The following is a 26,742-nucleotide window of genomic DNA, read 5'->3' on the forward strand; positions in this document are numbered from 1 at the left end:
CGGCCTTACGTCTGTCACGCACCCTAGTGAAGCCACTCAGCCATTCACCCAAAACACCCTGACCTGCACCTTGACATGCACAACCTCTAATGGATACAGCACATTACTGTGGGTGGGTGTGTATGTGTGTCTACATTGCTTTGTTTGTGTATACGTTATACATTGTATACATTTATACGTTATACATGTTTAAGGCATTATCTCAATTTGTTGGTTTACACTTTCGCTGGTTGTGTATATATCAGGGGAAGAGAGAGAGAGAGTTGGGGAGAGATTGATTCCTGTTAGATTAGAACGAATCTAGAAGTTCGAGTCAACTGTTTCTCAAAATGTAACTGAAAAGTAGTAATAATAATAAAAGAAAAATACCCCAAAAAGGTCTGTCAATTACAGTGGACTGGATGTCAGGCGACAGGGGGAAAGTGTCAAAGTGGTTACTGAGAGAGTTCAGCAGCCTGTTTATTTTATGAGCTCAGTAGTGCCGTACAGATGCAATATGTCACTCCAGTGCTTGGCTGTACATCGGGGGCCCACGTACAGGAGATTAACTGGCCCTATCCACCGCCGCACCGATGCTCCCAGTAATGAATAGTATCATTAATGCAATCAGGCCTCAAAACTCGTCTCTGCTTCGTGTCTCGTTAAAGAACGCTATCTCGCTGACAGGGGGGCTAGGTCACATGTTTCGTGGCTCCGTGCGTTTTCCGCCAATGTGATTCCCATTAGCGAGCGAGTTTCCATATAACAGCGAGACGGAATAGATAACAGCTGAAATTGCAGTCTGCATAGCTGCTGCTGCTGCTGCTACAGATCCACCCCGTGGCACCCAGGAGCGATTGCGCAGAGACTGTTTGGCTTTTCAACACCGGGGGAGCTAATATGAATTTATGAACCCACAAGTGAAGTGGAAGAGAGGGGGATATCGATTGCCCATGCTGTCCTTATCAACATCTGGACCCAGATAAAGCTGCTGTTGTTCTGCCCGAGGCCCCCCCGCCCAGCCCCTTTGCTCCACAGCCCCCAGCCACAGCCTCTCAGCCCCCCAAGCCCCTTAGCCCCCCAGCCATACCCTCTCAGCTCCCAGCACCCCAGCCCTCAGCCTCTTCGCCTCCAGCCCCCAGCCTCTCAGCCTCTCAGCCTCTCAGCCCCCAGCCTCTCAGCCTCTCAGCCCCCAGCCCTCAGCTTCTTAGCCCCCAGCCATACCCTCTCAGCCTCCAGCCCTCAGCCTCTCAGCCCCCAGCCTCTCAGCCTCTCAGCCTCATACCCTCTCAGCCTCTCAGCTCCCAGCACCCCCATACCCTCTCAGCCTCTCAGCTCCCAGCACCCCAGCCTCTCAGCCTCCCAGCCTCTCAGCCTTTTAGCCTCTCAGCCTCTCAGCCTTTTAGCCTCTCAGCCTCTCAGCCTCTCAGCATCCTAGCCTCTCAGCCTCCCAGCCTCTCAACCTCCCAGCCTCTCAGCCTCTCAGCCCCCAGCCTCTCAGCCTCCCAGCCTCTCAGCTTCTCAGCCTCCAGCCCCTTAGCCCGGTCTCAGCCTGCCAAAAACCCAGCTCCCTCCACTCCGCCATGGCAGGCCCTGGCTGCCGAGGTGAACTGACGCTGAGAACTGCAGTGGAAGCGGAGGGGTGAATGATGGGGAGAGTCCACAGATAACGGCGATGAGTCACCAGGCACCAACAGATGGGGAAGACTGGAACCCCAATGATGGGAATGAATGTCTCTCTGTCTCTGTCTCTCTCTCTGTCTCTGTCTCTCTCTCAGTGGGAAACAGACGAGGCTGAGGCGAAGCTTTTCGGCCTCCTCTGGTCCCATTTGGATGATGTATATCCGGTCCACTCAGAGCCAGACTGATCCGTCCCAGGGCCCCCCTCACTTATCACCTTGATTATGAGAATGACATCCCAAAGCCCCTTTGACTTTCGCTATCTCCTGTCATTTGTCCCTCTCAGGCCCCCATGTTCAAGTTACTGTGGGGTCTGGAGAGAGACTGATTGGTGACCTCTCTGGTCAGAGTAAGAGGGTTGTGTAGAAGGGGGCGGGGGGGTGACTGCAGGATGGAGCTGGCTGCAGCCGTACATCACCCCGGTGACTGTTACTGCCCTGTAGCAGTGCTTTATGAGGTGAGCTGGCCTGTCAGCCCAAGGGCTTCCACAGATCTCCTGTTGAAAGGCTGTACAGTGTGTAAGGGCTCAAGGCTCAGCCCCAGCCCCAGCTCCAGCCCCAGCCTCAGCCCCAGCCTCAGCCCCAGCCTCAGCCCCAACCTCAGCCCCGGCCTCAGCCCCGGCCTCAGCCCCGGACTCAGCCCCAGCCCCAGCTTCAGCCTCAGCCTCAACCTCAGCCCCAGCCTCAGCCCCAGCCCCAGCCTCAGCCTCAGCCCCAGCCCCAGCCCCAGCCCCAGCCCCAGCCCCAAGCTCAGCCCCAGCCCCAGCCCCAGCCCCAGCCCCAGCCCCAGCCCCAGCCCCAGCCCCAGCCCCAGCCCCAGCCCCAGCCCCAGCCCCAGCCCCAGCCCCAGCCCCCAGCCCCAGTCCCAGCCCCCAGCCCCAGCCCCAGCCCCAGCCCCAGCCCTCAGCCCCCAGCCCCAGCCCCAGCCTCAGCCTCAGCCCCAGCCCCAGCCCCAGCCCCAGCCTCAGCCCCAGCTTCAGCCCCGGCCCCAGCCTCAGCCCCAGCCCCAGCTTCAGCCCCGGCCTCAGCCCCAGCCCCAGCCCCGGCCTCAGCCCCAGCCCCAGCCCCCAGCCCCAGCCCCAGCCCCAACCCCAGCCTCAGCCTCAGCCCCAGCCTCAGCCTCAGCCCCAGCTCCACCTCCCAGCGTATTCCCACAGAGTGAGCACACTTTCCGTTTTTACTCCAGGTCTGTTTTCAGTCAAACGTGCCTGTGTCCTTCCTGAGCCCTGGCTCCTGTGGTGTTTCCCCCTGTGATGCTGTTCCCTCCCGACCCCCCCCCCCCCCCTGCCCACGCCTTGCAGCGTTGCGGTGAGGTGCCGTGTGGACCCAGCCGTGTGGGCCCCGCGTGTCAGCCTCCGTCCCTCCCCAGAGCTGAGGCCCTCCACAGGGTGTCAGCAGGTCGTGCTAACAGCCAGCCCATGAGAAGAACACCTGTCGAGCGCCGCGGGCCCGCTCCAAGACACCTTCGAGTCAATGAGCTCATCGGAAAAGCAATTAAGCGCATAGCCCACGCTGGCGTAATGTTTTGTTTTGCTACTTGGCTTCGAAATTAACCAAACCTGTCCAAATTCATCTGGCTGACGCGCTCTTATTTATTTATTTTTCTGTTGGGCCCCGGACCGCCGGCCCGCTCGGGTCCAACAATGAGCCGATTCTGAGAGGGATTAACTGGCTTCTACGTGCCCCCATGTGCTTCCCTCTCCACCTGCGGACCAGGGGGTTTTAGCCCCTGTGTTCCCCCCTAATCAGCCCCCCCCAGGCTGTGGGAGGACAGGCGGAGCAGAGGGTCTGTCTCCCCTCCATGGCCCTCACTCTGCCTCTCACCACAGCCTGCTCCCAGGTCTGATGTCAGCCACCCATAAAACAACACTGGGAGCATGTTACTCCTTTTTTTTTTTCTATTAATCTTGGGCCACAAATGGAAACCTCTTGACATTAATAGGCCCGCTGTGGGGTGGTGAGCAAAGGTGTGTGTGTGTCTGTGTCTGTGTATGTGTGTGTGTGTGTGTGTGTGTATGCGTGCAAGTGTGTATGCGTGCGAGTGTGTGCGTTCGACTGCGTGTGAGTGTGAGTGACTGTGTGTGAGTGAGTGTGTACGCAAGTGTGTGTGTGTGTGTGTGTGTGTGTGTTTTGTGTGTGTTTTTGTCTGTCTGTCTGTGTGTGTGTCTGTGTCTGTGAGTGTATGTGTGCATGTGTGTTCGGTGCACGTGTGTGTGTGTATTTTTAGATATCAGGGCCCTGAAAAGTTCCTGGAGTTCTTTCTGTTTGTTGAAGAATTACTTAGGAAGTTAGAAAAACACTTGTGTTATCGTTGTCATCACTTTTGTGTAATTACCATACCACCCTGTTAGACCCACAAGAATAACACTTAACACTTTCCTGAGGTCGTGCTTTTTTGCAAATCAGCCTTTCACAGAGGTGTACTTTAAAAAGAAGGTGTCATTTCGGGGCCGCAGAGTCAACAGCGAGATGAAACAAGGACATAGGCGGGCGTCTGTAACAACCGCTGTTCCTAGAAGCGAAGGTCAACAGTCACATTTTCTCAAGACAGATGATTTGGAGCTATTATTCCCTAGTGCCAGTTTTACTGTGCAGCTGAAAAGAGCCTTCACGTCCGTCGGAGGCCAAATGGCTGTCATTAGGCCGCGTAGAATGCAAACAAACATCCATCTCTATGAAGCACCTGTCACAGCACTGGTAGTGTGCACACGACCCAGTTAAGACCTGCCATGTCTGAATGGAGACTACACACACACACACACACACACACACACACACACACACACACACACACACACACACACACACACTGGTGGTGTAGTAGCAGTCTGGTACCTTTATGTTCACCATTCTCAGGCCTATTTTTAGACACTTCATACGGTATATATTTTCTCAATTTCTTTACAATCATTTACCAAGATCCATGGATAATGGTTAATGATGAGGGTAAACAATGATGAGGGTTAACCCTGTATAGTTTAGCCTACACAAACACGCACACACACACACACACACACACACACACACACACACACACACACACACCGTGAGTCACCAGGACCCAGGGATCTAGTGCATCTCCTAATGCATCTGGGCTACACACCCTACACTCAGTGGTTGTTCCATACAGCCCTGTGCTCTGGTATAGCCCTTGTGAAACCACTTAAAGCGGGCCCCCATCCTGCACACACAGCCAAGGCCTATTAAGGAGCCACAGTGTGGTTTAGGAGTTCAAGCCACAGGGTTGAGGTTATGATTCCCTTTGGAGGGAGGGAGGGAGGCAGAGAGGGAGGGTGGGAGAGTGGGAGAAGGGCACGCCAATCCGCTCGACTTCATACGAGGAGCAGTAGAAGTTGCCACATACCCTCAGAATGGATTCTGCAATCAGCGTAAAACATGAGTGCCCAATGGATTAAAGGGCATCCGTTGAATAATGCTTAGCAACTCCCAGTGTTTCACAATGCAGCAACGGCCACATGGACTCTATACTGTACCGGCCCGGGCTCTCCAGCCACAAATCAGAGAAAAACCTCGTAAAGAAAGTGGAGCAAATGAGAGGGTTTTTATTTGCATTGTTCACAGAGAGAGATGGAGTAGGAGAGAGCTCTGCCAAGCTGGAGAGCCGGTCGGGCAGAGCGAGAGGGTGGGGGTGGGAGGGAGGGTTAGGGTAGGGGGGACGGGGACGGGGGGGGTACTTTGAGCTCTTACAGGGCCACAGCGGGGGCTGAGAGGTGTCCTTTGCGGCGTAAAGCAATCAGCCACAGAGCGGATACGCCGCCACAGCCCCGCCGCGGGGCCTGAAACAAAAGAACCTGGCGAGCGCCAAAGCTCCCCTCCAAACTTATGAAACTCATCAGAGGGCCATAGCGGTTCCCTTATCGTTAGATTGAGGCATTCCACAGCACGCCAGAGAATTCCCACTAATCCCCCAGGCATGGCAGTCATTATTGATAGAATCCTAACGCATTACCTCAGGCCAGTATTGTTGGTAAAGATTATTATTTAAGAATAAACTAAACCCCCAGAAAGTCTTGAGTTTCATAGAGATTTATCAAAAGAAAATGTTATTCTTGGCTTTGCGCGACACACTTTGAACACACAATTGAAACAAACTGTGCCCTCGCCTGCTTAAATGGGACGTGTCTAATACCCACTGGCAGCCTATTAAATCACGGTGTAAATGTTTGGTAATGGAGAAAAACGACACCGAAATCTGGGAAGATTTGTTTAAGTCACTTTAAATTATCAGAAATATGTTGACATTGATTACAGTATATATTGCCTGGCGCGCGGCTGAAGTAGCTGTAACGAAGTCAGACCGAACGTCTTAGTATCCGACTCACTGTCGACGGCGAAAGAACCTCCTAGATCTGTTTTCTTTTACTGTCTTATTTTTCCTTCGTTTACCCAGAACGGTTGGAATTCCAGTTTGGATCATGCATTTGACTCAAGTATTAATTCAAGTTGAAACCAGATTCAGTATCCCCTCCCCAGTGCCTTGACTTTGAGCCACGAATGCTGAACCTGACTCCTCCAGTAATCTCTCTGTCTCTGTGTGTTTGTGTTCTGCAGGAGCTGTGTTGCTGGTCAGTGTCCAGGGTGTTGCGGTGAACGTGGACCCAGTCTTCTGCACATGGCTCCTCCACCAGCCCCAGAGAGGCAGCAGGCAGCAGCAGCAGCAGCAGCCGCAGGTACACTAGGCCCAGGCGAGCTACAACAGGACAAGGCCAGCCACCCAGCAACACCCCCCCCGCCCCCCCCTCTCTCTCCCTCTCTCTCTATCTCTCCCTCTCCCTCTCCCTCCCTCCCTCCCTCCTCTCCTCCTCTACCTTTTCCACAACGGTCCTGTTGCACCCTGTCTTCCATCCAGCCTCTCTCTATTTATTTGACAGAGGTCATGGTTGTGATTACGGACATTGAACGTACTGTAGCAGCAGAAGACAGGGAGAGGTGGGGGGGGGAGTCTGATTGCCTGGATATTATGCAGGTTTGGCCGTACACATAAATATATATATGAAAGTATCTTTGTAAGACTTTTAATGTTTCTTTTTTCAGTAAGCTCATCTGTTTCATGACTCCCACAGTTTTTCAGCAGAGTAGTAATTGCAGGAGTCTGTATTCCAGCAGCACCGTGCCCTGGTTTTCCTCCTCCTGCGGGGTGACTGGGGGTCATTGCTTCTTGGGGAAGCACATGTTATTGCTTGAACCAGTGCCAGTGTGAAGGATAACCCGCTCCTCATCCAACTGTCAGGGCTGATTTCAAGGTTTCTTCGCCAGGTTTAGACACGAGCCCTTCAGTTGAAGGACAGCGGCGAAGGACGAGTCCTAGACTCTGGGGTTTGGGGTCAGGAGAGAGAGAGACAGATAGGAATGTGCTCTGGCTCTGTTGTCGGCCCCTCTGTGTGGCGTGCAGGGAGTAGCTCACATGATGTCACTCACCAGGAATGAATGACGGTCATTTATTCAGGTACTTACGTTTTAGGATGAACGTTAAACTTTGTGCGCGCACATATTTTCCGTTCTGTGTAAGGAGAAATTTAAATGTTCAGCTTGACTATGACATGTATAGTCACTGCTTTTGGATGTATGAGAGTTTGTGTGTTTAGTTCAAACATCTGCATATTTATAAACACTGGGGTATGAGATAATTGTGTGTAATGTATAGTGGGATTTAGTGTCAAAAAGTGCAAATACTTGCATCTGCATAAAACGTGTATGTTGTGTATTTGTGTTTTGTGTGTGTATGTGTCTATGAGTGAGTGTGTATGATTGTACTGTATGTGTGTATGCGTGTGCATGAGTGTATGTGCGTGCGTCCGTTAGTATGTGTGTGCGTGCGTGCGTTAGTGTGTGTGTGCGTGCGTTAGTGTGTGTGTGCGTGCGTAAGGGTGTGTGTGTGCGTGCGTTAGTGTGTGTTTGCTCAGCCTCCAGTAGGCACTTGGCCTCTGCTCCCTGCAGCTGTGTCATAGCTGCTGCTGGAGGAGGTGCCAGTGGTGTTTCCAGGGCCGTGAGCTGCCAGCGGTGTGTGAGGCCGCGCAAGACAAACAGTCACCCGTCACTGGCCCCACTGTTGATCTTGGAGCCATGGCCGCGGCCGGACCGCCACTACTCTCTCTCTCTCTCCCCTCTCCAGTCCTTGTTTTCCCGTCTTATGTTCCCCCGACTAACCCAGATCTTTTCATTATTGGAGCTAGCTGAAACACACGGTTACAGGTAGCCACGTCCGCCCCTCCCTCCCGCGTCTCAATATTGACGGAGAAGTCATTAGGAGTCAAAAGAGATGTTGGTTTAGAGAATACCACCACAAGTCATAATAAGCAGCTGTTACTGGGTGGAATTACCTCTTAATAGGTCCTGACTGCTGAAGTAAATACAATTATACCAGAAATAGCCTGAACTGTCTCTTCGTTTTCAATTTCAACCGACAGTGTTTCGACCATTAAGGTACATTTAGCCACAGAGGCCCGACATGTCCCATGACTCCATTGGGTGCCGCTAAGCCATGCTGTGATTTCATTGCAGGCTGCAGGAGCGGTCCCTATGGCGATGCCCGCGGCCAAGCGCAGGGAGGACGAGGTGTCCGTGGGGAGCACGCCCGTGGCCAAGCAACCGTCCAATCAGGCGTCAGACTACGCCAGCAGCCCCGTCAAAACCAAGACGGTGACAGGTTGGTACAGGAGGCGGGTCAAACCTCTATCTCTAATCTCTAATCTTTCATGTCTATCTCTAATCACTCATTTCTATCTCTAATCTCTAATCGTTCATGTCTATCTCTGATCTCGATATCTCACTCTATCTATCTTTCTCTGTCACCTGAGGAATCCCGGGTCTTTAGAAGCCCCTCCAGTAAACTCACCCTGTCGTGTGTTGTCCTCTGGCTGCTCTGCCATGTGTCTGCTTCTGTGTATGTCCAGAACAGACGGGTGGCTTGGACGCTGGGACCCTTCTGAGTGCCAGTTTTCCGCTGACTGGGACCCCCCCTTCCTCACACACACACACACACACACACACACACACGCGCTGGGACCCCCCCCTCCTCACACACACAAACACACACGCTGGGACCCCCCCTCCTCACACACACACACACACACACACACACACACACAAATACACACAGGGTGGTTGAACCATTATAGCGTCTTCTGGTTCACTCCAGTATGTTTTCCAGCATGTGTGTCTTAACTGGAAAGTCTGAGCTCTAGGAGAGAGAGACAGAGAGGGATGAGAGGATGCGAGGACTGGGGGATGAGAGGATGGAAGGGTGGGTGGAGGGAAGGTGCACCAAGCCCAGCCAGGAGCAGACTGCATCATGGTCCTGAACCCACATTAGCCCCTTTTCCACTATCGTGCCAGCCCGGGCTGGCCTGCTTCTTTGGCGCTTTTCCATTTGTCGGCCCGGGTCGGGTCGGCTCGGTTCGGCTCGCTTCTTTAGCTACCCTTCGATACCAGGGTCCAAATGTAGACCCGGAACCTTTTTGCCAGGCTGCGTGTGACGTGTGACGCTGCACACCGTTGATTGGTCAATGGAAATCGTCATCCCATGTTCATAGATTTTTTTCGCTAACCGCCATCTTGAAATACCACATTCGCTCTTGGAAAATGTCACTACAGTTTCTGTAATAGCTTATTAATAAAGATTCGAAAAATTATGCTAACCATCGTATTATCTTAGTTTAATGTCATTTCAATGCATCATAGAACTTTTATTTACAACAAGCATAACACAAAAATCGCTATTATGCACCGTCTTTGCCCGTGAATAACATCGGCTATGGAGGTGGTACAAACACAATACTCCTTTGCTAACTTCACCATCGGTATACGGTCATTTTGAGCCCTTAACCACCACGCTGACACCCCGAGAAGTTATGCTTTTAACCGTAAACTCAATGAACCAGGAGTTCACTCGCTGCTGCTCGCAGCACCGCGCCTGCTGGTTCAAACTAGCGGGGGGAGAGAAACGTTTTACCAGGGAATTCGCTCCGCGCTGTGTCGACGGTGATAGGAGTGTAGGATCGACACCATTCAAATGGTTTTGGATTCCCTGTCCTCTCCCCTATCCGGACACTTTGAATTGTTATCCTAACCCACGGTAAACCGAAGTTATTAACCCGCAAAGGGTGCCTCCGTTTACCGGGAGTTCACCGCTGCTCTAAGCAGCAGCACGTCATGGAGGATATCAGCGGGGGGACAGACCATTTCTACCAGGGAATTCGCTCCGCGCTGTGTCATAGACCGTGATAACAGTGTCGTATCGACTCCATTCAAATGGTTTCAGATTCCCTGTCCTCTCCCCTATCCGGACACGTTGGAATTGTTATCCTAACCCACGGTAAACCGAAGTTATTAACCCGCAAAGGGTGCCTCCGTTTACCGTCTTTGCCCGTGAATAACACCGGAGGTGTTACAAACACAATACTCCTTTGCTAACTTCACCATCGGTGTCAACCTTGATAACAGTGTCGTATCGACACCATTCAAATGGTCTTGGATTCCCTGTCCTCTCCTCTATCCGGACACGTTGGAATTGTTATCCTAATCCACGGTAATCCAAAGTTATTAACCCGCAAAGCACCGCTTGCTGCTGGATGAAACTCCTGTTGACAGCGGGGGCAGAGAATATTTCTACCCGGGAATTCGCTCCGCGCTGTCGACGGTGATAGGAGTGTAGGATCGACACCATTCAAATGGTTTTGGATTCCCTGTCCTCTCCCCTATCCGGACACGTTTGAATTGTTATCCTAACCCACGGTAAACCGAAGTTATTAACCCGCAAAGGGCACCGTGTTTGTCCGTGAATAACACGGCACACAATGATACTACAGTTCATAAAGCAGACAAGTGAAGGCAGTGGTTTTAAGGGTTCAAAAAACATGACTTTATTATGTGTACATAGCTTCCTCTCTCTCTTTCTCTTTCTCTCCCAAAAAAATCACGGTTAGTAATATACCACATGCCGAGGAAAAAGTATACGATAGCTTCAAGTTCCTCCATGTCGCTGTTGTTGTGGCTGTGTTGTGTCTCGTGAAAATATACGTCACCACCATGGCGCGCTGTTATGACGCGTAACTCCGCCTACTATCGCCTACTCCTCCTACTAGTTCCTGGTCTGTTGTGTATAGTGGAAAACCAGAACTGTTCAAAAGCGGGCCGAAGCGACCCGAAGCGACCCGACCCGAAGCGATCCGGGCCGCTGATGGAAAAGCGCCAATTGTTACCTGGAAGGCTCACTGGAACACTCTCCTCGTTAGGAGCTGCCTGTGACAAAACACAGGGACCATTACATGTAGGGCAGAGGTGGTTTTAATTGAGTACTTTAGACATTTATAAACGTAATAGCTTGTTCATGTTGCAGTATCGATAATATCAATTGAATAACGTCAATTATGTAATTGACGTAATTCAATGGAGTAACTTGGCTGGCTCCGAAACTGCAAACCGAATTAGGATATTGTTTTTGAATACGATTTCACCACTAAGTTAGTCTAAGTTGTTTTAATTTTCGACTGTATTTAAACTTCAATTTCCTCCAAACACTTTACGGTTAAAAGATGCTTTTGCTAAAAGATTGCAATGAATGAGATGTTCAGGTATAAGCAAGTTCGTCTGCGAAACAATAGATGGTCCCTGCTTTTGGTGACGTCATTTTCTCGCTATAAATACTAGCATGTGTATTTCCTCGTTGAGTGTTTTGATAGGAGATTGCTCCTATAGACATTTTCTAGCACTAAATAATCCATTAGGGATCTTTCCCCCGCTCTTTAAAGATGGTAAAAACCAGCAGTAAAAAGGTCAAACCTCGTTTTCCCCCTTCCCCGCCACGTTCCTTCGTCCAATCTCAGCTAATGGCTTTTCCATACCACGCCGTCTTTGCTTACTCACATCTCTACAGTATACGGTATGTTCCCTCATTAAAGGCTGTCAGTAAACAGTCACCCTGGATCCCATCGTATACAAACAGGTCCAAACAGGCTGCAGTGTGTCAGTAGCACGCCTGCCGAACAGCCCTCTGGACCCTGCCAGTTGTCCGTCAGTCTGTCTGTCTGTCTACTGTATGTCTATGGCCGACTGAATGTAAACCACAAGAGTTTCACAATGCGTTGCCCATAAAGTGAGGCATAGAAATGTGTTATTGGATTTCTTATATGGAGAGAAGTGTTTAAGTGGACAGACAGACCGACAGACAGACAGCCACCCCGTCTGGGCTCATGGTCAGTGTACAGTAATAGAACACCATGCTAAGTACCAGGGTGTGTTTATAACTCAAATTCCCTTTCTTTTTTTTTATAAGCTTGTATTGGTACACTACAACAACACAGTATGCTGAGTGGGTCGTTGGTCCTCTCTTTTCCAAATATTTTTCCTGAAAAAGGAAAACACGGCTTTGTTAGGTGTTTGTACTTTGCTAGGGCTCAGAATAAGATGACAAATTGCACCCCAAAAAAAAAGCTGCTCCTTGAAAAAACGAATTGCATCTCCTTGGAAATAGCTGCGCAGGCAGGCAGAACAGATGTAAAAGTTACAAATTGTTTCCTAGTGTAATCAAAATTAGGAGAGGGTAGAAGGCATTTAGCCTTGTGTTTCTCATTATGTGAAACAATGAGCCTCCCGACGTCAAGACAATCAGATGAGAGGCACAACCCCTCTGCTCTAACTCACTCAAGTGCTCGGTTTCATCATTTAACTACACTTCCTTACACCGTCGCGAAAAAATCTCTCCTTCCTGTGATTAATTGGGTATTTAATTTCTGTGTGAAATGACTTTATGGCAGAGAATATGACGGTAATGAATAAAATGTGAAGGCCCCATGTCTCTCAGGGCGCTGGGGGGGAAGGTATTTGTTTCCCCCTGGTACAGCATGAGGCCTGTGATGGAGGAGCGAGGGGTCTGGGAGGATCAAGTAGAGAGGGACCGCTGCGCTGGAGCACTTAAGCGGCCTGCCAGCTACCCCCAAGAAGAGCTGATGACATTTTACATGTTATCATTGGAATTAGAGTCTTTAAGGATGATTTATTAATTGCTTTACCATGTGTTGAACAGCACACTGAATAAGGAGCTCTGGGGAACTGCAGGAGCTAAGAGCCTTCGTGTTGACAGTTCTGCACAGGACATCATTGTGGACAAGGTCAGCCTTCAAAGTACAGGACAAGGTTTATCATATTTTTGTTTGTGTTTACGCCTCAATGATTATGCTGTATGTTGGACTTAACTCCCTATGGCTTTGGTCAGTGGTTCTCACCATTTACCGTAGTCCTTTGATGGATTTGAATCTATCTAATAATGGCATGTTTACCCAGAAATATGATCCAGCTGTTTAGCTTGGATTGAGTCAATAAGCAGTAATGATTTACTGGAGGTTTTATTTGAACGCAATTGAGAAACGGTCGCCTGATGGGCCTTAATCTCATCAATTCTGACAGCGGGAGTTTCAGTAAAAATTGATAATTGCTCTGAAAATGAATTGCGTTGTTGTAAGAAATGAATCTAAATTGCCGACTTGGTTTCCTTCTTGGAGCGGGTACTAAATTGTAATTTGGCATTTCACTCGGTAGCTCTAATGCGTTTGTTTTAACGTAACTCCAAATAAACGTCCAGATATATGACAAAGTTGATTTTCAATACCGGGCTTATTTGTGGCATAATTTCTCAGGGGCTTAGGCCGTAATCATGCAGACGTTTTGTTTTTCAGTGTTCATACTCTATTTACATAAACAGAGGAGAGATCTACAGGTTGTTTGCCAGTTTGAGTCAACACATACGTCTGACCCGCCATGCGCTGTGACACAGGGGAAATAAACAGTGTTGGCCCTGGGAGGTGAGGGGCTCAGCTGAGGCGCACTGCCAACTGGACAGCCACTGGAGCAAGTCTGAGCTCTAGATGTGACCTTGGGGAAGACAGCCACTGGAGCTAGGCTGAGCTCTCCATGTGACCTTGGGGAAGGCGTGTAGGGCCCATACTACCAGTGGAAACCTACACAAAGGGCATTTTTCATTAGACTGGTCAGTTTGAAGGCATCGATGTTACGAGGACATGTTGAGGAGGAGGTTGGAGAAGGTTGGTTGGATGTTCCCTGAGATAGAGGGCCGCATATCCACACTGTTTTGCTCCACCTGATTACATGCTTTCCCAGCATATCATTTTCACGTCGGCCTCAATGATTTTCTGATTTTCCCTTGTGAGGACGGTTTTGATTTCATGTTAGGGATCAACCCTGAGAGTATTCTGAATCACTCATAAAGTATAAGCCCTTTGAAATTATTTTCATAAGTTTTGGTACTTCAAAAGATCCGTCAAAACAATTGTAATTGTAAGGCTGTCCCTGCTTCCAATTGGCCACTTGAATGGCTGCCTGGCACTGGTTTGATGTAGAAGGGAGTGTTATGTTGTTGTGTTAGCCACATGCTGTACCCTAGCTACAGTTTCATGCTAATCAAGAGGGACTGTACTTGGGCCCTACGAGGTGCCTGTGAATGTGTAGGCAAATGCACAGAGACACACAGATACATTTAATTTCCCCAGGACTAGCCTAAGGCTAGGTGATATCATAGGGCCCTGTAGTGCTGCTCAGCTCCAAGGCACCCCCGTCTGACTGGGCCGAGCCCTGAGGGGGAGAACAACACAAACATCATGGTTAGCTTTGTCTCTCTTTATTTCTAAGACGGCCTGGGAATCACTTGTTATGAACACAAGGCTATTAGCCCTCCTTTGGTTACCATGTGCAGTTGGTCAATGTGTGGCTTATGTAATAACGTCTTATTTTGTTTGCACTCAGAGGAGACTTAAGCAGTCAAGATGTTGTGGGCGGACTGGGGTTGTTCATCCTCCGGAGGAAGGAGAGCAGAGGTAGCTACGGGGACCGGCAGGAGGTTATGGCTCCTCCAGTCGAACGTCAGACGCTACACTTTACTGATGCTGGGGTCACCTCAGGGGTGTGTTTGAGTGTTACCGAGGAACGCACTCATGGAAGTGTTAATGTTTGTTTTTCTGCAATTATCCTTTACAAGTACTATATGGACCAATGACTTTGAAAACAAGTATGTTTTTTTTCCCTTCAGTTTGGGGTCGTTTGTGGTACTCCCCCACAATTATACCACAAATTGGTTCACATAAAACTAGCCCTAAGTATTTTCTTTATTGTCCTAATGAAAGCGATGTTGGCACCGGACCTGTTCGCATTGCAAGCCTCTAGAGCTCCTCATTGTTCAAGCGTCTACTTGAGTAATGACCTCACTGGCTTCTCTCCTCAATCCTAAAATTAGCCATTGGCGCAGGGACAGCACATGCAATTTTAGCGAAAGAAAGAAATATATACTCTGATCTGGCGCCGCAGCGAAAGTCAGGGGGAAAAATATTAGCTTTGTTCCTCTCTGTTTGTCGTTGAGATGATGGGATTATAAATGTAATGCGCTTGTTTACTGTGAGACATTGCCGAGAGGGGAGGGGGGGGGGCTTTGGAGTCACGGTGTCATTGTTCATGTCGGAATCCTTTAAGAAGACAACATCTTGAGGCGGTCACGGTTCGGGCCTCCCTCAAGCTCACGAGGACCTGCTGTTCCCCCGTTCCTCTCAACCCGCTACGTCGGAAAAAGACTCGGGAGAGAGCAGAGCAAAAGCAAAGCAGGAAAAGAACCCCGGCCTACTGCGCTGTGCTCCCGACCATAGTAGCTTGATGGAAGTCAGACAGTTTTTATTGGCTGCCGAAGACTTGTGCGAGGGATAATGTTTTCATTGTACGGTTATTTATGTAGTTTAATTTTTCTCACAAAGTCAATAATTTATCACGGTAATGAAGGCAGGTCCAGAGAAAGAAAACAATAAACGGGAGGAATAATGAGATAGCTGGCCCCCACAGGAGAGGGCTGCGGTCGGGAGGCTTACCGGGAGGATTAGAGTATTTCTGTCCTCTCAGTACCTTGACGAGCCCGGTCCACTCACTGAAATGTACTCCAGCACATAGGTAGAGAAGCTGTCCTTAGGTATTACTTTACCCCGTGATAGTGGATTTGTAGACTTTGGCTGGAGTTTTCTGTTGAGGTTAAGGTAAGAGTAGAAGTAGGGAGTAAGGAGCAGGGGGTTGGAGAGGATTCAACAGGCCCTTCATAAGGGCTTTGTGTCACAGAAACAAGATGTTTGGTTTTTCCCAGAGTGCGGTGTGGTCTCCCTGGCAGCAGACAGGGGCCATCTTTCCCCATGGTCACTCTGGGGTTGTCGAGGCGTCAGTGCTCTCTCCACATGTTGTGTGCCTCGCCGCCACAGTTACCTTGACTTATTGGATACTTCCCCTCAGTGGCTAGCCTCAATTCCACAAGCCTCAGCACCGCTAGAACAAAAGGAAACATAGAGTGAAAGATAGAGGCCTGAAGCACAGCCACTCCAACCACTTCCAGCCATGCCAGTTCCTCTGGCGGCTTGAATAGCACGGTAACAAATGAAGTCGGATACATATTTAAATAAACACAGACCTGCATCCAAAACAAATACCCAATTCGGTTATTAGAAAGTTAGATGCTTGCCTCTGCGTGCAGCTGTAAGAGAATATACAACACTTCATTTTATTGTAAACCACTTGTAATGGGGAACATACCGGACTGGGAGATATGGGAGAGAGAAAGAAACACTGATCCTTCAGCTGAGGCTGTTTTTATAAAGTGAGAGTTGCACAACCGCTCTCGAAGGACAGAGGGACACTTTGGGCTGTGTTTGGTGTTCGGTGAGGCAAAGAATGTTCTCTGTAAGACACGTCCGTTGGCGTTGTTATGACGATGATGCCTGGTGGGTTGTGACCGGGGGAATGTCTGACTGAAGGGCGCTGTTTGATGTGGACAGGGGGACTCTCTCCGTCGCCGTGCCCTCCACACATTTATGACCCTGTTGCTCAGTTTCGACTGTTGTGGTGGAACTAGCTAGTGAAAGCGGGGGAACACTGATTTGTTTCTCACCCAAGAAATTGGTATTTAATTGAGCTTTGGTCTCCCTCTCGCTCTCTCTGATCACTTCACACTTGCATGGGCTTCAAAGCCCTCTGGTTTCACAAGCTCTGAGATATGACAGTTGGAGCTGTAAAATAGGGTGAATAATCGCCATTAGCGCAGCTCGTGTTTACGTGATTGGCAGGGCCTGGCCGGGACCGTGGCAAACATGAAGGGAGAGAAGGGCGAGTGGGCGGGCGGGCGGAGGGTTCGGGACGGGGCTGTGATGGCCAACGACGGGGACTAACCCTGCTCTAAGGAGGCCCGGAGGAGCCGTTACAGTGTGGGCGGTTTAAGAGCCTGCCGGGTGCTCCCCATCACCTCTCGCCCACACAAGCCCCGCCGCCGTGCCACCAGAGCTCAGCTCAGGCCCTGCCACACCACAGGCCCCGCCGACGGGCCTTGGGAGGACCCGCTCCGCTCCGCTCTCTCACAGGCTCAGATTCACCTCTTAAAAAAACGAGATGGGCCCCTCTTTTCCAAAAATAATGACGGTTATTAATCAATGGCGCGCCCTGAGATTGTATTAAAACCTGGGGAGACTCAGCGGCCCAGACCTCCAGGAGTTTAATAGCCGGTGGGATAACCGGAGTTGTAATGTTAATGTGTCTACCTGCCTGTGGCCGTGCCTCCGCTGGGCGTGATCCAGTCTCAGCGCTAAGCCCTCTGTGTGTGAGACGGCCCCGCGGCACACTGACTCTGCAACCCACACACACACACACACACACACACACACACACACACACACTTGCCACTCTTTCCTGGAAGGACCTGGAGACGTGCACAAAGTCGCACACACACACACACACGCATCATGGATGCACACACACACGCACGCACGCATGCATGCACGCACACGCACACACACACACACACACATACACACACACACACATACACACACACAAACACACACACAGGCACACACACAAACACACACCCACGGATCAAGGCCCCACCTCACACTAATACCCTCACAGGGCATGATAAATCGTCCGTGTAAGTCGGAGAGACGCAGAATGAGTGGGTGCCTGGAGATGATGTTGCACCAGTAGAACCGGTCCTCGGCAGGGTGGTGCTGTTTTCTTTAGGATTTTCATCAACGATGATTGCTGGGTGTGAATGCTCATGATATCATGGCACATTTTATTTTGGGGGGGTTTGGTTTTCCCTCCTGCTGCGTGCTGTATGTTCCCATGTTCTTGCTGCGAGGGGGAAGAGTGACGGTGTTGTTTGGGGATGTCTGGGGTGTGGGGGGGGGTGGGGGTATATTTGGCGGCTGACGTCAGCGGGGACTGTGGTGCTGTGTGCTGTCTGTGATTACCACCCTTGGAGCAACCCCCCTCCCTCAACTCCCCTCCCACCACAGGGTGCCCTCTCCCTGGGGTAAAGGCTCCCCAGCGCTCCCCCAGTCTAGACACACAGGCCACATGACAGCCTGGAGCGGCCACAGAGCACCGTCATGTCTGAGCGCCCCACGCAGTGCAGAGCAGATCAGTCCAGCATGATACCACACAACACAACATAGTCTATTACAACATGGTACAGAATATAATAAAATGTAACATATGCCATTTAGCTTCTTACATTGTAGTGAGTCCATACATTTCTCAATATATGTGGTCCCAGCAGGGACTGCCACACAATATCGTACTACAGCATGATACAGCATAACGCAACATAATCTAGTACTCTACAACCTGATACAGCATAACACAACACAATATAGTACTACAACATGATATAGCATACCTCAACGCAATATAGTACTCTACAACATGATACAGCATAACACAACGCAACACAATATACGGTAGTACTCTACAACATGATATAAAATAACACAACACAATAGTACTACAACATGATACAGCATAACACAACACAATATAGTATGTTACAGAACGATACAGCATAACGCAACACAATATAGTACTACAACATGATACAGCATAACGCAACACAATATAGTATGTTACAGAACGATACAGCATAACGCAACACAATATAGTACTACAACATGATACAGCATAACGCAACACAATATAGTATGTTACAGAATGATACAGCATAACGCAACACAATATAGTATGTTACAGAACGATACAGCACAAGACAGTCCAACAGTACAGCAGGGAACAGTAGAACAACACTTCACACTGTGTCGTCAACGAAAACACAGCCATGTTTCCATCTCTCCATCCCTGGCGTTTGAAGTACCAGGGTGCGTAGCGTGAGAGTAATGGATGACCTCGATGTCCAGACCACCTCTCCCCATGAGTTAGCTAGGCCCCTGATGTACACACACCCACACACACACTCACACACACACACACACACACACACACACACACACATACATGCACACACACACAAACAAACCGCACACCTGTGAGCTCAATCCATCCCCCTCCCACAGCAACGGGGCAAGATGCCACGGTGACCGCAACCCACCGGCCATTTTGACCGTCGCCGTGGAAACACGGCCGTTGCCGTGGTAACCCCCTCAGCTGTTTTTGTGATATTTGGGGAGCGTCGGTCTGAAAAGTATTTCAGGAGAGGGTGACATCACCCTTATTTCATGACAGCTCTGGGAGAGCTGCTGAGCATGTAGACCTTTAAATCATGGAATATGTCTTAATGTCTCTTCCGAGACCTCACGGTCCCCCTCTCACCTCTGACGCTCAGGCCTGCTCTGATGGCTTTAACATCCCCCGCTCCTCTCTCTCTCTCTCTCTCTCTCTCTCTCTCTCTCTCTCTCTCTCTCTGTTGGTAAATGGGTGCACTCTCTTTCACATCGACTGAAGGTGTGTGTCAGCAGACGAGTTGGACGGAGTTTAATGGGGGAGCTCCTCTGTGATTTGTGTGCTTGCCTGTAACCATGAGCGTGTGTGTGTGTGCGCTGGAACAAACATACATTGTCTGGGCCACGTGAAAGTCGTGTCGTGTCTGTGACCGCAAAAGTTCACGTTCCCAGGGGTTCTTCATGTCTCATTACGCCTGGGTCGACGTGTGTGTGTGTGTGTGTGTGTGTGTGCACGCCTCCCTCGCGACACGTGTGCATAATAGCATAAACCGCTCAACCGCAGTACCTACTAAACACTACAGTACTTAATGACATGTTAATACAGTGTTATTACTATCGGTAATATCTTAGCCATCACAGTATTATTACCACACAGGTCTAGAGACAAGAACAATGAGAAACGTGTCATACGGGTCGATTAGATATCTTGTTGTGTGGTAACTCTGTTGGTGCTGTTTCCTTCCTCCCTCCCTCCCTCTCTCTCTCTCTCAGAGTCGCGGCCTCTCTCCATCCCTATGAAGGTGATGCCCGCCAACACAGAGTCCTGGACCACGTCTGAGGAGCGCATGAAGGAGCTCATTGCTCACGTGTGGGACGCTGTCAAACGCCTCACCCTACAGGTACTATACCCCCCCCCCCTCTTCTCCCTCCCTCACACTTCCTCCTCATCCTCCTCTTTCTCACCACCCAGCATTCTTCCTCATCTTCCTCCTCCTCATCACCCCACAACCCACGCCACTCTTCCTTCTCATCTTCTTCTCCACAAACCTCCTCTTCTTCACCCTCCGCCCCCAACCATTCTCCTCATCCACCTCTTCTTCTTCTTCTTCTTCTTCTTCTTCTTACCGCCATTACGTCACCGTTCACTGAGGTCTTTCACAGCCCAGCCCGCCTCAGCTCTCTCTCTCTCTGTCTGCGGCTTGCAACGTCTCTGGTTCTGTTTGGCGTTAGCCTGTTGTACATACGGGGCCCACCCCTGGCCGACTGACTGCTCCTATTGTGTGGCTCTCCATTGTGTCCTGAGAGGACTAGTCAGCGGAGCCCACATCACAAACCCTCGCCATCTGAGCCGGATAAAGAGCCGCTGACAACTGCGAGCCGCGGCCCCGGCCGGGGCTCGTCTGATGCAAGCGCGTGTGTGCGTGCGCGTGCACGCGTGCGTGCGTGTGTGACAAGGACTGACTGTGGTGTTCATGCTGGAAGAATCCCGCGGTGGCTGTTTCCCCCAGTTCCGGGACCACACCATGTAGCAGCAATTAGGGAACTGCGTCCCGTTGACATGTGAATGGAAGCGGACCAAACCGACAGCTGGTATTGAAGGACTGGAGATCCCCAAACAAAACTAGTCCATTTATTTTAGTGCGGTGTAAACAGAATACCTAATGGCTCGCACTTCTGCTACACATGTGCCCAATTTGGCATGTGGGGTTTTTTTTTTCCGTCTTTTTTCGGAGAAGGACAGGAGAATTTATTATTCTATGGCTGCTGAATCCACTTAGGCCGAGGTGGCTGTTTGAGGATGTGAACGTGTGATAGCCGGGGATCATGTAAACTGTTTTAAAAAATCCCCTCACTGGATTTACTTTCGGGTACTCTGTCACCGGGGTAAAAAAGCACGCATGTCAATGCCGAGCACAGTGGGAGGCTGTGATGATCATTTACTTCGCTCAATCTCAGATGACATTTCACACTCGAGAATCATAAACCGAGAATATCCCTTCAGAAAGGGGAACAGGAACAACCCATTTGGGCTGAGTACAGACTGACTGAGAGCCCATGTGCTCTGGTTGTCTTTTTCAATGTCAGCCACGGTGCCTATTTCTTACATCATTATAAGTGATGTCTCGTCATACTTGGTTAGAATGCATATTATCATTTTTATCCGGGAGTGTCACAGTCTGTCTCTATGTCTGGCACCGTTAGAACCAAGTCTGTACGTGTGAGAGAGCTCCTCCATGACTCAAGGCCTGACTATGGAGAGGACTAGGGCCTTAGATTCCATGTCTCCATTCACCCCCCCCTCCCCTTCCTCACTAGGAGATATGTGATTCTCACCCGGTAATGAAAAGGCCAACGAAAAGAACATTAATTGCGACCCGTCCAAAGGCATCACAGAAGTCCCTTTTATTTTCTTAGAAAAGCTGTCTATGATAAAGACATATGGATCTCTAATGGTGAAACCATATGAGGAGCTCAAAGGAGAAATGGATCCATTTACGTGGCTCCGAAAATCACTGCTTGGGGGGGGCACGGGGGGGGGGGGCTGGGAACGGGGTCCTGCTCTCTGTTTAAACGGTAGTTCATCAGTTCAGAGGCTTCTCATGAAAGTGAGAGATCCAATCTCTTTCCCACACCATTGCAACAGCTCCAGTGAGGTAATAGGGACATACCATCCAAGTCGGCAGTCAGAAGCCTGCAGTGATACCGTCATTTGGAGCCTTTTAAGACGCCACTGCACATGATCAGCGTCGGTTAGAGAGTGAATTAAGGGACGGGAAGAAAAGAAAAAAAACAAGTACGAGTAGAGAAGTGTATTTTCCTAAGAGGCAGCTGGTTCCATGGTCAGACGTAGGTGGTGTTATTTTAGTAGTCACTTTAGGTTATGACTGAAGACCGTAGGTAATTGTCACCTTGGCCAGTATTGGCCTGGCATGCCCTGAGGTGGCCACTTGCCCTCACCCTTGGTGAGCTGCCCCTCACCCCGGCTCTCTCCCCCTCCCCCCCTCCCTCCTCCTCCCCAGGACACTCCTGCTCCCCCCAGCCCTGATATAATCAGAAGTGAACAGGAGGTGATTCTATTTCAGGAATTTTGCAATAATTCCTTCTATTTAACACATGAATGTGTTCAGCATTGGCAGAGGAGTACGTTGCTACCAAAACTGAAATGGGATCCCCTGAAACAGAAAGGATGTTGCCATGGAAAAATGAAGTAACGCTGGTGCCTGCAGCTGCCATGCATTAATGAATAGGATATTTTTTTTTGAGAGATCATTTGTGTTTGGTGTGGCTCAGAGGGACCCGGCCAGATGGTTTCCATGAACAGGATCTGACCCCCGGCTGGAGAGCCTCGTACAGGCACATTACTTCATTCTCTGCCCCCTCCCTTTCTCTCTCTCTCTCTCCCTCTCTCTCCTTCTCCCTCCCGCGCTCCCTCCTTCCCTCCCTCCCTGCCTTTGTCAGATCTAGGTATTGTCACATGATTTGCTATTACAACGTTCATTTTGTCCGTGTAAATCACCAGCGCTTCCCTGAGAACGAAAAAAGAAGAAGTAGAAAAAATAAGAAAAAAAAGGAACCCCAAAAAAATCTCATGGACGTAAATTATTGGACTGAAGTTGATATTAATTTCTGCCGTGTTGTTTTAGACTAGCGTTCATTTCTCACAGGGTGTATCAGCGGAGGAGAAGCCAAACTCGAGACCTCGCTGTCTCCCTCCCACATGGTTTTGTTTTTTTGTTTATCTACGAGGATTACAGCGGGCCCGCACTTAAACACACGGGGCCCTTTCATGGTAGATTGGTCTGACAGCCCACCTTGTTGGGAGCGGGGCCAGTGTTTTGGGTTATGCTGCTGCCAGGAGGTGGAACTAAGTGTAGGCTCGGGAGTCTCTGTGGCACAAATGGGAAATGACAAGTGGTGTTTATGTTAAGGCCGAGGAGAAGGCTAGGCTCCTCTATTGTGGGTTCCTGGAGGTTTAATGGGAGCCTCCGTCTGAAAGTGGCCCTCGTGGAAACACAGAGAAGGGTTAACGCTGAGGGCTTCATCTGAACTCACCCTGCCTCTTTGTGTCCAGGAATCAATGTCAAATCCCAAGCTCATCGAGAGAGGGAAAGAGACAGAGAGCGAGCGAGCGAGAGAGAGAGAGAGAGAAAGAGAAAGAGAGAGCACATTCCCTCCTGGTTACGTAGGAGCCGCTCTGGTAGCGCCTGATCTAAATCAGGACCCGGAGATGTAACTGTAGATCTGTCATTAGCTGTTTACTGAGTGAGAGCGCTGGGGGGGGGTGGGGTGGGGGGGGGGGAGAGGGGAGAGTGACGTGGCCGGAGTTCTGTTCCATCTTCTGTTACAGGCAGCACGGTGATGACCTCACACAGCCCAGGCCACTGACCCCCTCGCTCCAGAGAGATCTGGAAAAGCGCTTAAAGGGATTGTCTGGTGGTGGCCGAGCCCTGGAGCCCTGGCACTCTGGAGGGCCTGGAGCTGAGCCCTCAGGCCCTGGGTGGGAGAACCAGCCCAGCCCAGCCCAGCCCAGCCCAGCCCAGCCACCTGGGGGGGGCGGGAGACTGTGGAGGGAGTGGGGGTGGATGGGGGGGGGGCCAGTCTGGCCACACTCATAAAGGCCAATGTTGGATCAATAAACGTAGCGATCAAAGCCGCAATTAACCCACCACGGTAACACAAACAGCACGGCCAGTAGAAACAAACAAAGCCTTCATGTCACCTAAAGCGTTTATTTTTGCAGATTTCCACCTCGGCCGCCGGGACCTCCAGGGCCTGTCAGCTTCTGTAAGCAGCCCGGGCAGGAATGCGGGGCCACAGGCCAGGGTGATTGTGTTTGCCAGGCCCACGGATTATTTGCGCTATTTGAGTGGAGCCCCGCTATGTTGTCCGGGGCTCTCGCTCTTAAACCTCTGACATTAGAAGCGATCGACCCCCAACCCCCCCCTAACCCACCCCACCCCACCTCACCCCCTCCAGGCACAAGCTCAACTCTTTGCCTTGCTTCCCTTACCTTTTACAATGTTCTATTTTAGAAATGACTTAAAAACACAGGTATGCTGGAGGAGAGGGTTGTGTGTGTGAGCGTGTGTGTACTGTAGGTCGGGGCGGGGGTTGGGGTGGGTTGGGGTGGGTTGGCGGGGGGGTGGTGGGGGGTGGGTGGAGGTTTGTGCTGTGGACCTTCAGTGGCCAGTGCAGGAAAGAGATTGTCCGGCATCGCACAGGAAGATTACATTTGGCCAAGTATCGGATTTTGAAAACAAAAGGGATGTGTTTCCGTTGCTCCGAATCCCTCCAGTGTGATTCAGGGCCCGGAGTTGGGAATGTTTTCGCCAGGGATCCAACGAGGGTGTTTCTAATTTCCTCTCCCTATCTCTGGGTGATTTCCTGTGTCTCGTTGCTGTGTGTGTGATTCAGGTTTGTTTGGTGTGTCAGCGCTCCTGGGAGAGGTGCTCTCTGCCTACAGGGGTCATCCACACAGAGCCCCCTGTCCTGACGTGGGCCCGGGCTGTTACTGTGTCCCCCCTCTGTAGCCATATGGAGCCATATGTTACAGTAACCTCCCTCTGTAGTGATGCTGTTACTGTAACCTCCATCTGTAGTGATGCTGTTACAGTAACCTCCCTCTGTAGTGATGCTGTTACTGTAACCTCCCTCTGTAGTGATGCTGTTACAGTAACCTCCCTCTGTAGTGATGCTGTTACAGTAACCCCCCTCTGTAGTGATGCTGTTACAGTAACCTCCCTCTGTAGTGATGCTGTTACTGTAACCTCCCTCTGTAGTGATGCTGTTACAGTAACCTCCCTCTGTGGTGATGCTGTTACTGTAACCTCCCTCTGTAGTGATGCTGTTACAGTAACCTCCCTCTGTAGTGATGCTGTTACAGTAACCTCCCTCTGTGGTGATGCTGTTACTGTAACCTCCCTCTGTAGTGATGCTGTTACAGTAACCTCCCTCTGTAGTGATGCTGTTACACTAATCTCCCTCTGTAGTGATGCTGTTACAGTAACCTCCCTCTGTAGTGATATGGTAAACTGGTGCTGTTACTATCACGTCCGCTCACTCTGTAGCAATGCAGGACTGTGGCTGTTTCAGTAACCCCCCTCTGCAGGCTAGACAGCCTGTCTGTCCTTCCTCCTCCCCTCCAGGCTGTCTTGTAGTGGCTCTGCCAGGAGGATTAAAAGCGCCTCCTGTAGTTATATTAGCCACTTCCACATGGGCCCAACTTTAAGACCGTGCGCCTGTTTGCCTTCAGCCTCCCCAGCCACGAGGACCGACCTGTTCTGTTGGACCAGGATAAACCATCTCCGTTGGCTCCAGGGAGTAACATTGTACAGCACAGCGGCTTTAGACTGGACTCTCGCCGGCTACAAGGAAAGGAGGGACACTCCTTTTTTTTCTAAGTCTGAAATTGAAACAGGGTCCACACATGTGCTTCCCGAAGCGCTGTCTGATTGGAGTGGGAGTTCATCTAAATAAAGCTGAACAGAACAGCAAAAATGAAATGGGCTCCATATTTAGACCCTGTGATGTTAGGCCAGCGGAGGGAACATAGAAGAAAGTTGTTTTCAGGCAACCTACCATTTAATCAACATACCTCCTCCAAATGGACGTGTTGTAATTTTTCCTCTTTTTTTTTTGGTTTCTTCTTCTTCTTCTTTTTTTTTCTTTTTTTTTTGTTGTCATTATTTTCTCCCCTGTTTGGTCTGAATCTGTCTGGTCTGGCGGTATTTATTTACTCGAAAAGCATCTGCTAGCTTCCCGATCCAGCCAGACTTAGTCTGAGAGGAGCTCTGGGTGTAAGAGGAGAGGCTCATTCATGACTGGGCCTGAAGGGGGGGAGGGATCAGGGGGCTAATTCTGAAGATCAGTGCCCGGCCACCTCCTAAATAACCAAGCCGTCACTCACACTCTCCGCTCACACTCTGCTCCGCTTTGGCCCGTGTGTCACTTCACTCACCCCCCAATTGAGCACAGGTTTCTCTCTCTTTCTTTCTTTCTTTCTTTCTTTCTTTCTTTCTTTCACTCCTCTCTCTCTCTCTCTCTCCTTTCTCTCTCTCTCTCTCTCCTCTCCTCTCCTCTCCATGGTCGTATCCCAATCATGTGGAGTGATGTGAGCTGCGCTGTGACTAGCTGTCCGGTGATGTGTTCCTCTCTGTCAGCTTTCACCACTTGACTCCCCTGGGTCCCGGGGATGATTGCTGTGGTATCTGGTGTGGTGATTTATAGATGTGGGTCAGAGATTGGGATTCCAGAGCAGAGGAGTCCAGAAAGGTAATAGAGAACAGGCTGACAAGACTAGATGGATATAGCATGTAGCTGGAGGCAATGCCAGAGGGAAGAGTCCATCTCCTTGCGTCACACAGACACACACATACGCGCAAATGTACGCACACACGTACACGTGCAAACACACGCACACACACACACACACACACACTCGGACACACCATGCGCACACACACACACAGAGGCACAGCAAGCCAGTCAGAGGCACACAGCACATCTATATGACAGCGCACAGCTTTTTGGCCGGGTCAAAGACAGCGCTGTCTCTGCTTCCCTGTACAAACAGTACGTATCAC

The 26,742-nt window shown here is 50.3% G+C and overlaps 1 protein-coding gene across 1 annotated transcript in view; it reads left to right on the plus strand.

The window, feature by feature from the left end:
• The window catches only part of vps13b (vacuolar protein sorting 13 homolog B), a gene marked incomplete at its 5' end in the record, with an annotated part of 281,095 nt that overhangs the window by 112,747 nt on the left and 141,606 nt on the right, over window positions 1-26,742 (plus strand). The window contains 3 exon segments of the mRNA XM_080541013.1: window positions 6,231-6,349; window positions 8,181-8,325; window positions 19,931-20,058. Coding sequence (XP_080397139.1) covers window positions 6,231-6,349; window positions 8,181-8,325; window positions 19,931-20,058 — 392 coding nt within the window.

The sequence above is a fragment of the Nansenia antarctica genome (genome assembly GCF_963989245.1).
Source record: "Nansenia antarctica genome assembly, chromosome: 10".
NCBI lineage: Eukaryota > Metazoa > Chordata > Actinopteri > Argentiniformes > Microstomatidae > Nansenia > Nansenia antarctica.